This window comes from Erythrolamprus reginae, chromosome Z (genome assembly GCF_031021105.1).
Source record: "Erythrolamprus reginae isolate rEryReg1 chromosome Z, rEryReg1.hap1, whole genome shotgun sequence".
Lineage (NCBI taxonomy): Eukaryota > Metazoa > Chordata > Lepidosauria > Squamata > Dipsadidae > Erythrolamprus > Erythrolamprus reginae.
The window spans coordinates 1,264,395-1,280,340 of NC_091963.1; the positions used below are offsets into that span (position 1 = coordinate 1,264,395).

The 15,946-nt window shown below is 43.4% G+C and overlaps 1 protein-coding gene across 4 annotated transcripts in view; it reads right to left on the reverse strand.

Moving 5' to 3' along the window:
• Window positions 1-15,946, reverse strand: part of TBRG4 (transforming growth factor beta regulator 4) — a 32,761-nt gene that overhangs the window by 3,906 nt on the left and 12,909 nt on the right. For all 4 annotated transcript variants that reach the window (XM_070727224.1, XM_070727226.1, XM_070727225.1 and 1 more), the window contains exons 4-7: window positions 12,698-12,869; window positions 11,056-11,213; window positions 8,283-8,393; window positions 5,748-5,892 (exon numbers count right to left, since the gene is read on the reverse strand). In XM_070727224.1, coding sequence (XP_070583325.1) covers window positions 5,748-5,892; window positions 8,283-8,393; window positions 11,056-11,213; window positions 12,698-12,869 — 586 coding nt within the window. The remainder of the gene's footprint in view (window positions 1-5,747; window positions 5,893-8,282; window positions 8,394-11,055; window positions 11,214-12,697; window positions 12,870-15,946) is intronic.

The following is a 15,946-nucleotide window of genomic DNA, read 5'->3' on the forward strand; positions in this document are numbered from 1 at the left end:
CTCCCTCTCATTCTCTATTTCTATTTTCGTTCTTTTGTTTTCCCGAAAATACGACCTATCCCAAAGGTTAAGTCCCAGCTTCATTTTTTAAAATTAAATTTTGCGTTAATTGCACACACAAAAGACAAAAAACAAACACATAACAATTACTTAGGTTATTTAGAACCTCATTTTTCTTCAGAAGTCATTATTGGAGATATTGGAGAAATTGTCATCTAAATTTTACATGTTTTTATTTTTATTTTTTATTAGATTCATTTTTGACATGTGCACCCAAAATAAACTCTAGCGCCCCCCCCCAAAAAAATAAGCCCTAGTTAACCCCCTGCCCACTCAGGCTGCATGGGTAAAAAATTAAGCTATAGTGGGGAAAGGGGGCTGGAGCCGCCCTACTACTTACCCTGGGACAGTTGTAGCCAGGCCTCGCACACCCCGACACCTGCCTTGCCGGCCCATTTCTTCTGCAGCCAGTAAGTCTTTCATGAAGGCCACTGCAGCCGATAGCAGAACTCTGGATCGATCTGGAGCTCTGTTATCGGCTAGAGTGGCCTTCAGGAAAGGGGCAGAAGGAATTCCTGACAGCAAAGAAGGCACATAAGTGAGTCAGTGGACATCCTGCCCCCGAAAATAAGACCTGGTGCCTTCTTTGGTGGCAAAAAAAGTATAGGACAGGCTCTTATTTTTGGTGAAACATCAGTATCTACCAATCTATGTATGTATGTATGTATGTATGTATGTATGTATGTATGTATGTATGTATGTATCTATCTATCTATCTATCTATCTATCTATCTATCTATCTATCTATCAATCAATATGTGAATATCAATATCTATCAATCAATCTATATCTATCATTTATGCATCTATCATCTATATATCTATCAATCAGTCATCTCTCTCTCATCTATCTATATCTCTATCATCTATTTAAATCTCTATTTATCAATCAATCAATGTATCTCTTAATCTATATCTATCATCTATGTATTTATCTATATATTTATCAATCAGTCATCTCTCATCTATCATCTACCTAGCTATCATCTTCAATCAATATATCAATCTATATCTATCATTATTATTATTATTTATTAGATTTGTATGCCGCCCCTCTCCTTAGACTTGGGGCAGCTCACAACAATAACAAAGACAATGTAATAAATCTAATAATTTAAAAAACACTAAAAACCCCATTATTAAAAGAAAGCAGACACACAAACATACCATGTATAAACTATATAGACCCGGGGGAGATGTCTCAGTTCCCCCATGCCTGACGGCAGAGATGGGTCTTAAGAGCTTTACGAAAGGCAAGGAGGGTGGGGGCAGCTGGTTCCAGAGGGTCGGGGCCGCCACAGAGAAGGCTCTTCTCCTGGGTCCCGCCAAACGACATTGCTTAGTCGACGGGACCCAGGAGAAGGCCAACTCTGTGGGACCTAATCGGTCGCTGGGGGTGGACAAAAAATGGAAACACTTGACCTTTTTGGCATCATAATGTTTGAACATGTTCAAATCAATCAAAACTTGACATATTTTAATGTTTTTCCCCCAATTCTGTTATGATGTTTTTTTAAACTACCTTTTTTTAAACAGAAATTTAAGGAAATGGGTTATAGCAGTGGAAGTGGTGTGCCGGTGCCTGGAGGCTGTTGGGGCCTGGATGGGTGTCAACAAACTCAAACTCAACCCAGACAAGACGGAGTGGCTGTGGGTTTTGCCTCCCAAGGACAATTCTATCTGTCCGTCCATTACCCTGGGGGGGGAATTATTGACCCCCTCAGAGAGGGTCCGCAACTTGGGCGTCCTCCTCGATCCACAGCTCTCATTAGAGAAACATCTTTCAGCTGTGGCGAGGGGGGCGTTTGCCCAGGTTCGCCTGGTGCGACAGTTGCGGCCCTATTTGGACCGGGAGTCATTGCTCACAGTCACTCATGCCCTCATCACCTCGAGGCTCGACTACTGTAACGCTCTCTACATGGGGCTACCTTTGAAAAGTGTTCGGAAACTTCAGATCGTGCAGAATGCAGCTGCGAAAGCAATTATGGGCTTCTCTAAGTATGCCCATGTCACACCAACACTCCGCAGTCTGCATTGGTTGCCCATCAGTTTCCGGTCACAATTCAAAGTGTTGGTTATGACCTATAAAGCCCTTCATGGCACCGGACCAGAATATCTTCGGGACCGCCTCCTGCCGCACGAATCCCAGCGACCGGTTAGGTCCCACAGAGTTGGCCTTCTCCGGGTCCCGTCGACCAAACAATGCCGTCTGGCGGGACCCAGGGGAAGAGCCTTCTCTGTGGGGGCCCCGACCCTCTGGAACCAGCTCCCCCCTGAGATTAGGATTGCCCCCACCCTCCCTGCCTTTCGTAAACTCCTTAAGACCCACCTCTGCCGTCAGGCATGGGGGAACTAAACATCTCCCCCTTGCCCATGTTGTTTTGCCATTGACTGATTGACTGTGTGTCTGTTTTTATATACATTGGGATTGTTTTATAAATTTATTAATTTTAAACTGTAATTAGATTGGTGGGCATTGGATTTGTTATTATGTACTGTTTTATTGTTGTTGTGAGCCGCCCCGAGTTTGCGGAGAGGGGCGGCATATAAATCCAATAAATCTAATCTAATCTAATCTAATCTATAACCTTCTATAAATGGCAGACCTCTCAGACTTTCAAAGAGGCCAAATTGTTGGTGCCCGAATGTTTGGCGTTTCAAGAGGTGATGTCTCAAAAGTCATGACTGCTTTTGAAAGAGAAGGGAAAACGTCCTCAGCCAAGCACAGGTCTGGTCAAAAGTTGAAGTTGTGTGAGAGAGACCGTTGGACTCTAAAGTAAATGGTTAGAGCGGATCGCAAGACCGCAGCTCCTAAAATCACTGCAGAGCTCAATAGACACATACAGAACCCAGTTTCCACAAAAACTGTTTGAAGGGAGCTTCACAAATCTGGATTCCACGGAAGAGCTGCAATTAGAAAACCTCTGCTCTCAAAGACAAATGTTTCAAAGTGTTTAGAGTGGGGTAGAAACCACCAGAAATGGTCCTTCGAGCAGGGGCAAAATGTGATTTTCTCTGACGAATCATTGTTTACCATTTTTCCGACCTCCAGCCGTGTTTATGTTTTGAGACAGCCAAAAGAATCATTCATCTAACCTTCTCCCAACCATCAAACGTGGCAGGGGTTCAGTGATGATCTGGGGTGCTATTTCTTGGAAATCTGCTGGGCCAATGATTTCCCTTCATGGAAGAATTAACAGCCATCACTATTTAGGACTTGTGGCAGACAAAATTCATCCTATGGGTCAAGAACTGTTTCCAGAGGGGGATGCCGTCTTTCAAGATGATAATGCACCCATCCATAGAGCAAGAAGTGTTAAAGAATGGCACAAGGAACATTCTAATGAAGTTCAGCATCTCATCTGGCCACCACAATCACCAGACCTCAACATTATTGAGCATTTGTGGTCGATTTTAGAGATTCAAGTAAGAAGACGATTTCCACCACCGTCGTCTCTAAAAGAACTGGAGGGTGCTTTAACTGAAGAATGGGCTGAAATTCCTTTGGAAACAATTCACAATTTGTATGAATCAATACCTTGGAGAATTGAGGTTGTATTCGGCGCAAAAGGTGGACCAACACCATATTAAAAGATATTTTGATGTTTTTTCAAGGTGCTTCCATTTTTTTGTCCACCCCTGTATCTATCATCTATGTATCTATCAATCTATATCTCTATCATCAATCTATCATCTATCAATCAATACATCAATGTATCAATGTATCTATCAATCTATGTCTATCATCTATGTATTTATCAATCTATCTATCATCTCACTCTCTCTTCTATTTTACTCTATTCATTCTGAATTCTCTTCTATTCTCTCTCTCTCTCTCTCTCTCTATATATATATATATATATATATATATATATATATATATATATATATTTGTTTTCGTAAATTTTCACGGGTATATGTATGTAGATTGTTCTGAGTTCGGGTTTTGCCCTGTGTAATGTTTTGCATGTCTATGCGACGTTTCGGCGAAATCACATTCACCATCTTCAGGCTGTAGTTCCAATCTTTGTGTTGTTTTAAACACAAAGATTGGAACTACAGCCTGAAGATGGTGAATGTGATTTCGCCGAAACGTCGCATAGACATGCAAAACATTACACAGGGCAAAACCCGAACTCAGAACAATCTACATATATATATATATATATATATATACTGTATACACACACACACACACACACACACACACACACACATTCTTTCTTTCTTTCTTTCTTTCTTCCCCCCCTCTCTCTCCTATATTATATCTATCTGGGAGAAGAGGAGGAGGAAGAATAAGGTGATGGTTGTAATGAGTCAATTGGCTTATTGGGTGTTGATTGTTGGGGAGGAAGTGCTGTCTATTTGTTTCCTTCTTAATTTTATTGGTTGTCTCATTTTAGTGGTGGTCAAACATTTCTCTTTCCATTTCTACTCTTGGCCAATTCTTCTGAGTTAAGTTACGCACCCGTGCACCAACCCGCAATTTGAACTACACGCCACTTGCGCACTGGCCCAATGCTTGAGTGGCTCGGTTTTCAATAGACTATGGCCCAGTAGTAGGTGGTGGCCAAGAGATTGGGGACCCCAATTGTGGGTGATATCTTCTTTTTGAGAGCATCTTTTGGTTTGAGTTGGGATGTTTTGGAGTTGGTTTGTGTACTACACTCATGCTGTACAGGTTTAATCGTCCGCTGGTAGTTTATTAAGACCGTGCAGAATGCAGCTGTGAGAGCAATCGTGGGCTTCCCAAGGTATGCCCATGTTACACCAACACTCCACAGTCTGCATTGGTTGACGATCAGTTTCCGGTCACAATTCAAAGTGTTGGTTATGACCTATAAAGCCCTTCATGGCATCGGACCAGAATATCTCCGGGACCACCTTCTGCCGCACGAATCCCAGCGACCAGTTAGGTCCCACAGAGTTGGCCTTCTCCGGGTCCCGTCGACTAAGCAATGTCGTTTGGCGGGACCCAGGAGAAGAGCCTTCTCTGTGGCGGCCCCAGCCCTCTGGAACCAGCTCCCCCCAGATATCAGAGTTGCCCCCACCATCATTGCCTTTTGCAAGCTCCTTAAAACCCACCTCTGCCATCAGGCATGGGGGAATTGAAATTTCCCTTCCCCATAGGCTTATAGAATTTATACATGGTATGCTTGTATGTATGATTGGTTCTTTAAATTGGGTTTTTTTAGATTATTTTTAATATTAGATTTGTTTACATTGTTTTTTTATACTGTTGTTAGCCGCCCCGAGTCTTCGGAGAGGGGCGGCATACAAATCTAATAAATAAATAAATAAATTTATTTATTATTTATTAGATTTGTATGCCGCCCCTCTCCGAGGACTCGGAGCAGCTCACAACAAGAAACAGTACAAATCCAATACTTAAAACAAATTAAAACCCCTTAATATAAAAACAATCATACATCTCATACATACCATACATAAAGGGGAAACGGCCCAGGGGAATCAATTTCCCCATGCCTGATAACAGAGGTGGGTTTTGAGAAGTTTGCGAAAGGCAAGGAGGGTGGGGCCAGTCTTAATCTCCGGGGGGAGTTGATTCCAGAGGGTCGGGGCCACCACAGAGAAGGCTCTTCCCCTGGGTCCCGCCAGACAACATTGTTCCCACAACACCCTCCTACCCAGCCCCGAAACCCTTCGTCGGACTTCCATTCTACATACCGAAGAAACTGGAGAAAAACGTGGGCAGCAGAACGGCCTGGAAATGTACGGCTTCTGCTTGCTGTAAGACACACAACGACCAGACCAGGTCAACCAGCATTGAAGGGTTTAGGCTGCCCAGTTGACCGTCCAAGATGTGGTAGCTCTGGAAAAGAAGATGGAGAAGGGCAGAAGGATAGAATTAATAGAGCTCCTGTCCGAACGATGGCTGGATGAGTGGAAAAATTCCTGCCCCAAGCAAGGGCTGGACTAGAAGACCTCTAAGGTCCCTTTGGCTTTAGGATTCCTCAGACCTCTAAAGTCCCCTCCACTTTTTTAAAAATTCTAAACCAAAACAGTGACGAGAGAAATAGTCCTTGATCTAATGACCAACTGGGTCTAAGTTACAATGGTGTTGAAAAGTAAAAGATAGTGATGTCGTGTTAGTACCATGTACAAGACAGTTGGGTTGCCAATATATATACAAACTAACAATGGGGGCTTGTATGTATTGCAGTACTATAACTTTAAGAGGTGGCGTTGCAAATTGCCACAAGAGGGAGCCAGAAAGCAGGACTCTCTCTCTCTGCTCTCTGTTCTTTCTGCTGATTCACTGTGACTGATATAGTAAGCTCTGTGATAGTTTTGATGCATTTGTAAGCTGTGGTGCATGTCTGATATCTAAGACAAAGACAGGCTTGTAATAGTATTATTGCATTGATCGATATTGACTGATTTGAATGTGTATGACCGGATTGTTTAACTTGACTGTACTGTTTCTAAAAGTAAACACTATTTTATACACTTTAATGTATCTTGTATGACTGAATAATTTTTCATATGTCCTGGATATCTGGAATCCCACATTTTCCTTGATAACTCATGGGTTCTGCACATTACTTAACACACACACACACACACACACACACACAGAGGCCATTTTTGTCCCAGGAGACTACAGGGAGGGCTGTTAGATCCAAACTGGGAAGGAGGTGTCGCATAGGCCTGCACGGGGAGACGAGGGGAGCATGGGGGTGTCACACACGCATGTGCATGGAATGAGGAGCACAGTGTGTGTGTGTGTGTGTGCGATGTGCGCATTGCATTAAGAGTGTCGTTTTCAGTGCACGACAAGAAAAAGGTTGTACTATACAATATAATACTATATAATACAATACTGAACTAAACTATACTATACTATGCAGTACTATTGTATACAGCATAATATACCCTGTTTACCCCAAAATAAGACAGGGCCTTATATTTTTTTTGAACCCCGAAATGTGGATATGAACCTGAGCATGGTTTAATATTACAAGCTCAGTAGAAGTGAATGCTGAGTCATGGTGCTTCAGCAAAACGATGCAATCTATTCTATGATCTGATTGGTCAGTACATGCATATAGTGTAATACACCTTTTGTGCAGGTGTGGTCTGGTTTGATGGTGTGGCTTAGTGGTTTGGTATAGTATGATCAGATAGTGGTTGGTTGGTAGTTTGTTTTGTGATATAGTGTAGAGTTACATTTTGATACTATGGAAGAGGTAAAAGAGCCTTCTGAAGAAAGAATTCCTGCTGTCGTGTCTTTATTGAGAAAACTACCTTCTGCCTGGTATCCGCCACGTTTCCAATGCAAATTCAAAATAACTCTGACATTATTGGGGGTGGGGCTTATTATTGTTCTATTGCCTCCACCTACCCTCCATGTTCTTGGCGTCGCCGAGCGCCTAGTCCACTGCTACTGCCTCACGGAAGAGGACTCTGCAAGGCTTGTTGTGCTGTTGCATGCACAAACTGCAGGGCTGGCACAGCTGGAGTCTGGTCTGGGGAAAGGGGGGGGGGACATTCCGGGAGCACTCTTTTTTTGGTGGCAGGCCCTCTTTTTTGCCCAGGAGACAGCAAATGAGAAGTGCGTATGTGTACACTCCGCAGTACTGGCTCGGCTCCTCTGGGCAGCGTTTTACAATGCGCTCCCACCTGCAAGGAGACAGTGAGGCAGAAATCGAAGCTCGCCTCCTCTTCCTCACAGGCAGCAGAGTGTTTCAAATTGCTGTAGGCCGGGCCCAGAGGAGCTGAGCTAGTCCCATGGGGTGCACGCATGTACCTACCTCTCGCTTGCTCTCGCTCTTGCTCTCCCAGCCAAGAGTGCCCGCCACAAAAAGAGCGGCTCTCGGCATATCCCTCCCCCCATTTCCCTAGGAAGCAGTTCAGGGGCGCTTATTTGGGGGGGGGGGGATTTTAAGGCATGTCCTGAAAAGCCCTGTTGGCTTTATTATAAGAACATGTCTTATTTTCAGAGAAACACAGTAGGTGAAATGGATTAGGTCTACAGGCTATATACCAATTATGCTTGTAGACACAAATTACCCAGGGAGGTACAATACTACACCGTACTGTACTATATTGTACAATACTATGTTAGAACTTTGTATGGTTCTGTATAGAGTATTTTTAATCAACAATTTTAAAAAACTAGGTTTAATTCCAGCTTAATCCACGGGGTGTGAAGCAGCCACAGGAGCCGCGACTTCACAACAGAAAATAACCAAAAATCACCTTGCTGTAAAAGTCCTCTTTGTTGCTCGGGTGGAAATTCAAGCGGGCATAAGAAATGAGGAGATTAGCCAGCTGGCTCAGAGTAAATTTCTTGCTATTGTGGATGAAATACTGAGGAGGAAAAAAAGAAGAGAAATTATGAATTTTTCAATCCACAGATCACAAATGGCCAAAGTGAACACTAGGGCAGATAGTCCTCCACTTATAATTATTTGCTTAATGACCATCCAAAGTTACAACAGCCCTGAAAAAGTGACTTAGTACCGTGTTTCACACTTACAACTGTTGGGAGCATCTGGTGATAAAACTTTGGACACTTGGCAATTGACTCATATTTATGACGGTCGCAGTGTTCCAAGGCCAGCTGATCCCCCCTTTGTGTGACCTTGTTAACAGGGAAGCCAGATTCAGTTTACAACGGTCTCACTAACTTAACCCATGGCAGGACTTTTCTTAACAACCGTTGCAAGAAAGGCTGAGTAACAGGTGAAATTCACTTCAGGTCTCAATTAGCAATGGAAATGTTGGCCTCAATTTTGGTTAAGCTGGGGGGATCCTGGGAGTGGAAGTCCTCCCTTCTTAAAGGATGCCAGCACTAGTTTGAAGGTCTACCACAAGAAGCCCATATTATAAAAGCTTCCAGTCTGGAATACAGATAGGTAATGTTGAATTAAATGATAGTCTTTTTCCCCCCCAATGATAGGTAAGTTACATTAATTTGATCTAGAATGATTCTTATACGTTACTAATAATTAAGTCTTTATTATTGATATAACTCACTATTATTATTATTATCACAAATAGAGTTAAATTGAAAAAGTATACAGTGTTCCCTCGATTTTCGCGGGGGATGCGTTCCAAGACCGCCCGCAAAAGTTGAATTTCCGCGAAGTAGAGATGCGGAAGTAAATACACTATTTTTGGCTATGAACAGTATCACAAGCCTTCCCTTAACACTTTAAACCCCTAAATTACAATTCCCCATTCCCTTAGCAACCATTTAGATTATTACTCACCATGTTTCTTTATTAAAGTTTATTAAAAAAAATATTTACTAAAGGTGGACGAAAGTTTGGTGATGACATATGACGTCATCGGGTGGGAAAAACCGTGGTATAGGGGGAAAAACCGCAAAGTATTTTTTAATTAATATTTTTGAAAAACCGTGGTATAGACTTTTCGCGAAGTTCGAACCCGCGAAAATCAAGGGAACACTGTATATGTTATCGATATAAAAATCTGCAAATAATTTAGAAATGCATAAGTTAAAACACCGAAGTAAAGAGAGAGCAAGGTCATCTCTCTTGTTTTTAAAGTTATGTGTATATTCTTGTACGTAATTCATATTTGTATATAAAACTGTTCTTTTTCTAATAAAAAAATAAAATAAGTTTCCAGTCTGTCAATCACTGCGCTTTTTTGCTCAGTCCTCAACACTGCAGGACATGTGGTTCAACCTTGCTAATACTCCTTTCTCCTCTCTCCCTCTCACTTCTTGCCAAATTGTCAGACTTCTGTATTTCCAGGTAATTTTTTAAAAAAGGAGAGAAAAACTTTTTCAAATACAGTGGTACCTCATCATACGAACTTAATTGGTCCCAGGAGGAGGTTTGTAAGGTGAAAAGTTCATAAGATGAAACGATGTTTCCCATAGGAATCAATGTAAAAGCAAATAATGCGGGCAAATCCTTCAGGAAAATCCCAAACTTTAGAAGGGAGGCGAATAGAGGGCAGGGAGGAGCAGCTAAAGGGGGCGGGTGGAAGAAGCAAGGCTAGGCTAAAGGGTGAGTGGGAAGGAAGAAAGGCAAGGGGGGCGCCCCTCCCTTTTCTTTCTTCAAAAGACACCCTTTCAGTGCCTCTGCAAGCATGATGTTCTCTGCAAAGTCTTTCCCCTTCCAAGCCGCCCCTCCCTTTTCTTTCTTCAAAAGACACCCTTTCAGTGCCTCTGCAAGCATGCTGTTCTCTGCAAAGTCTTTCCCCTTCCAAGCCGCCCCTCCCTTTTCTTTCTTCAAAAGACACCCTTTCAGTGCCTCTGCAAGCACGCTGTTCTCTGCAAAGTCTTTCCCCTTCCAAGCCGCCCCTCCCTTTTCTTTCTTCAAAAGACACCCTTTCAGTGCCTCTGCAAGCACGCTGTTCTCTGCAAAGTCTTTCCCCCTCCAAGCCGCCCCTCCCTTTTCTTTCTTCAAAAAAGGGGGGGAAAAGAAACCCCTTCATCCCAGCAGCAGTGGTTTAAGTTCATAAGGTGAAAATAGTTCGGAAGAAGAGGCAAAAAAATCTTAAACACCGGGTTCGTATCTCGAAAAGTTCGTTAGAAGAGGCGTTCGTAAGATGAGCTACCACTGTTTAGGAGAGCTAAATAATTAAGAGGTAGGCCTTCCCGCCATTTTTAATTCTCCTCAACTGCCGGCGGCCATTTTATACTCAGCTCTCACCTGCCATTTTGTCTGGGCATTTTTCCAATGGCTACTACTAATTCAGTGGGTCAGGACCCAGGGGTTTCCTCCTTACCAAGCCAAAATCCATCCAACCAAGAAGATTCTGGAAGGATCAGCTCTGGATCTCTTTCTGATGACTTGCTTTCTTACTTTCACCTTGGCCTCCCACAAGCCAAGGACCACAGCCAGTTTGGAAACCAGCCTGAGCACATCACCTGTTCCTCCCATGCCGTTGGTGGTCAGCAGAAGCAGAAACATGGGGGATCATGCTTCCAACTTGATCCGGAGATTCTTCCCTATCACCATCCACCTCTTCTCCTCCATTCCCCGGAACTCACCTCGGCGGAGGCCTCAAAGAAAGGCAAGTTCAACCATTTGAGGTAGGAGAAGGACTTCACGCAACGGACCACATCAGTAGGACGCAACTCAGAGATGCGGGGCAGGAGGTCCGAGCAGATCTTCTGGAACATCTGAGTCTGGTGGAAATTCAGCTTCCCTTTTGTGGGAAAGAGAGGGAGAGGTGGTTGGGGTATTGGAAGAAGAGGAAGGTCCAAACCCATAATGGAAAGACACCCCCAAGGGAGAAGGTCTTTTCATTGGTCCAAGGTTGTCCCATCCCTGGTGAGGCTTAGGCCCAACATCTCAAGGTAAGAGATCTGGAATATTTTCCCCTTTTACATTTCGTAAAAAATGGTCACCTAACATCAAAACCCTCATCAAAAAAGCACAGCAAAGAACGTTCTTTCTGCGCCGACTCAGGAAGCTCAAACTGCCCAAGGAGCTGCTGATCCAGTTCTACAGAGGAATCATTGAGTCTGTCATCTGCACCTCTATAACTGTCTGGTTCAGTTCTGCAGCCCAACAGGACCGACACAGACTTCCAAGGAGAATCAGAACTGCAGAACAAAACAATGGCTGCCAACCTGCCTTTTATTGAGATCTGTATACTGCACGAGTCAAAAAGAGGGAGGTGAAAATAGCTATGGACCCTTTGCATCCTGGACATAAATGGTTTCAACTCTTACCTTCAAAATGTTGCTAAAGAGCACTGCACACCAAGACAACTAGACACAAGAACAGTTTTTTCACAAACACCATCACTCAGCTAAACAAATAATTCCCTCAACACTGTCAAAACTATTCACTGCATTAATCATTGTTATACTTTATGATTCTTGACAAACATAATCTTTTCTTTTATGTGCACTGAGAGCATCTGCACCAAAGACAAATTCCTTGTGTGTCCTATCACACTTGGCCAATAAAGAATTCTATTCTATTCTATTCTATTCCATTCCATTCTATTTTCAGTTCTCTATTTTATTCTGTTCTGTTCTCTATTCTATTCTCTATTCTATTCTTTATTTTATTCTATTCTCTATTCTATTCTATTCTATAGTGTTATATTCTCTATTCTATTCTTTATTCTATTCTACAGTCTATTCTATTCTCTATTCTATTCTATTCTCTATTCTATTCTATTCTTTATTTTATTCTATTCTCTATTCTATTCTATTCTCTATTCTGTTCTCTATTCTATTCTATTCTCTATTCTATTCTATTCTATATTTTATTCTGTTCTGTTCTCTATTCTATTCTATATTCTATTCCATTCTATAGTCTATTCTATTCTCTATTCTATTCTATTCTTTATTTTATTCTATTCTCTTTTCTATTCTATTCTCTAGTCTATTATATTCTCTATTCTATTCTTTATTCTATTCTGCAATCTATTCTATTCTCTAGTCTATTATATTCTTTATTTTATTCTATTCTCTATTCTATTCTCTATTCTATTCTATAGTCTATTCTATTCTTTATTCTATTTTCTAGTCTATTTTCTAATTCTATTGTATTGTCTATTCACTATTCTATTCTCTATTCTATTCTATTCTCTATTCTATTCTCTAATTCTATTGTATTGTCTATTCTCTATTCTATTCTATTCTCTGCAGGGGAGGGGGGAAGCAGGCCGCTCACCGAAGGCAAAAGCCAAATCCAGGAGGATGTCCGTCTGTATGGCGAAATGCCTCTGGATGAAATGGTAGGAGATGGCGCGGAGAAGCGGCAAGGATCGCAGGTTCTGCTGGGCCAGCACCACGGCAATCTTGCGGATGTCCTCGGGAGAGAAGTGGGCGGCCAGCTCCAGGCTCTGGGGGGGGGGGGGGGGGGAAGAGAGATCTGATTAGCGTCAGGAGCAAAAGAAGGTCTCTGGGCTGGGGGGCTTCCTTGCAGGTCTTCCCCGTAGACGTTCCGTTACCCCAACTAGGGAAGAGCCACTGTGGTGGGAGGGAGGGGAGGGAGGGAAGGAGGAAGGAAGGCGGTGGGGCTCTTGGGGGCCTCTGAGCTTGGTTAGGTTTCCTTGAACACATCTCCTGACCCTGCTAGGGAACCTCATCAAGAGATTGAAGTGCAGGGAAAGGGAGCAGGGGAATGGGGAAGAGGGAGGGAGGGAGAGAAGGAAGAAAGGAGAGAGAGAAAGAAGGAAGGAAAGAAAGAAAAAGGAAAGAGAGGGAAGGAAGAAAGAAGGAGAGAGAGAGAGAAAGAAGGAAAGAAAAAAGAAAGGGAAGGGAAAGAAGGAAGGAAGGAAGGAAGGAAGGGAGAAAGGGGGGAAGAAAGAGAGAGAGAAAGAAAGAAAGAAAGAAAGAAAGAAAGAAAGAGAAAGAAAGATAGAAAGAAAGAAAGAAAGAAAGAAAGAGAAGAGAAGGCGGGCAGGCAGGCAGGAAGAACCTTTCCCCCCAAAATACCGATTCCTCTGGTGAAGGTTTGGGAGCCAGAGCCAGAAACCAGGGAAGAGGGCAACGGGAGCCTCGTTTTGCTCCACACGCCCCTAAGAAAACAAGGCCAAGCGCTTATTTCGGGTTCAAAAAACCATAAGACAGGGCCTTATTTTCAAGGCAGAAGAGCAGAAGGGAGGGAGAGTTTCAAGGGAGGAGGAGGATTGGAGGGTCCTCGGTGCAACCTGAGCTGGGAGGTCTTCTCGACCCAACTAGATACCACCATCAGTGCTGGAAGAGAGGGGGGCTTTGACGAGGGGAGGGGGAGGAAGAGGAGGGGGCAGCTGTAAGATTCTCTGAGACCTCTGAGCTGGGTGCAGATATTTCATGATCCCGGTATCAGTGTTAGAAGGGAGAGTAGTTTCCAGGGAATAGTCCCCGGATTCCAGCATTGTTTTCTGCTGGATGGTTTGTCAGGTGTCAATCCCTGCTTATCTTCCTTCCCTCCTTCCCTTCTTTTCTTCCTTCCTTCCCTCCCTCCTTTTCTTCTTTCTTTTCTTCCTTCCCTCCCTCTTTCCTTGTTTCCTTCCTTCCCTTTCTCCTTCTTTCTTCTTTTCCTTCCTTCCCTCAATCCCTCCCTTTCTTTCTTTCCTTTCTTCTTTCCTTCCCTCCCTCCTTTCCTTTTTTCTTTTCTTCTTTCCTTTCCTCCCTTCCCCTTTCCTTGTTTCCTTTTCCTTCTTTCCTTTCTTTTCTTCCTTCCTTACCTCCCTCCTTTCCTTTTCCTTCCCTCCTTCCTTCCCTTCTTTTCTTTCTACATTCCCTCCCTCCTTTCCTTCTTTCTTTTCTTCCTTCCCCCATTCCTCTTTCCTTGTTTCCTTCCTTCCCTTTCTCCTTCTTTCCTCTTTTCCTTCCCTCCCTCACTCCTACCCTTTTTCTTTTCTTTTTTCCTTCCATCTCTCCTTCTTTCCTTCTTTCTTTTCTTCCTTCCTTCCTTTGCTCTCTATCTTCCTTCCTTCCTTCCCTTCTTTTCTTCCTTCCTTCCCTCCCTCCTTTTCTTCTTTCTTTTCTTCCTTCCCTCCTTCCCTCCCTCTTTCCTTGTTTCCTTCCTTCCCTTTCTCCTTCTTTCTTCTTTTCCTTCCTTCCCTCAATCCCTCCCTTTCTTTCTTTCCTTTCTTCTTTCCTTCCCTCCCTCCTTTCCTTTTTTCTTTTCTTCTTTCCTTTCCTCCCTTCCTCTTTCCTTGTTTCCTTTTCCTTCTTTCCTTTCTTTTCTTCCTTCCTTACCTCCCTCCTTTCCTCCTTTCCTTTTCCTTCCCTCCTTCCTTCCCTTCTTTTCTTTCTACATTCCCTCCCTCCTTTCCTTTCTTCCTTCCCCCATTCCTCTTTCCTTGTTTCCTTCCTTCCCTTTTTCCTTCTTTCCTCTTTTCCTTCCCTTCCTCACTCCTACCCTTTTTCTTTTCTTTTTTCCTTCCCTCTCTCCTTCTTTCCTTATTTCTTTTCTTCCTTCCTTCCTTTGCTCTCTATCTTCCTTCCTTCCTTCCCGCCCTCTCTCTTTCCTTTTCCTTCCTTCCCTTTCTCCTTCTTTCCTCTTTTCCTTCCTTCCCTCAATCCCTTTCTTTCTTTCTTTCCTTTCTTCTTTCCTTCCTTCCCTCCTTCCTTTCCTTTTTTCTTTTCTTCTTTCCTTTCCTCTTTCCTTGTTTCCTTTTCCTTCTTTCCTTTCTTTTCTTCCTTCCTTACCTCCCTCCCCCTCCCTCTTTCCTTGTTTCCTTCCTTCCCTTTCTCCTTCTTTCCTCTTTTCCTCCCCTCCCTCCCTCCCTCCTTCCCTTTTTCTTTTCTTCTTTCCTTCCTTCCTTCCCTCCCTCCCTCCTTCCTTCTTTCTTTCCTTCCCTCCCTCTTTCCTTGTTACCTTTTCCTTTCTTCCCTCTCCTTCTTCACCAAAATATCACTCACGCATGCACCCTCGTTCAAGATTTTACTTGCTCTGCAGAAGCCAAATCTTGCGCCAACGGGCACATGCGCACCTACCGAATGGCCTCGGAGGGCGCAGCAATAGCCCCAAAGACATAAATCCTGCATAAATCCCACCCCCTTCTAGAACTAATGAGGTAGCCTAGCTGGGTCGTGAAATGTCTGCCAGAAACCCACCCACCACCAAACTCCGAGAGCACCAAGGACACCCACAGTCCTCCCCCCCACTGCTTTCCAGAATTCCCACATCTTCACAGCACTGATTGTGTCGCCTAATTGGGTATGAAAACATCTATCAATATGCCACGATGCCAAAAGGAATTTGAGACTCTAGAAAGAGTACAAAGAAGAGCGACAAAGAGGACTAGGGGACTGGAGGCTAAAACATATAAAGAACAGTTGCAGGAACTGGGCATGGCTGGTTTAATGAGAAGAAGGACCAGGGGAGGCATGATAGCAGTCTTCCAGTATCTCAGGGGTTGCCACAAAGAAGAGGGGAGTCAACCTATTCTCCAAAGCACCTAAGGGCAGAACACAAAGCAATGGG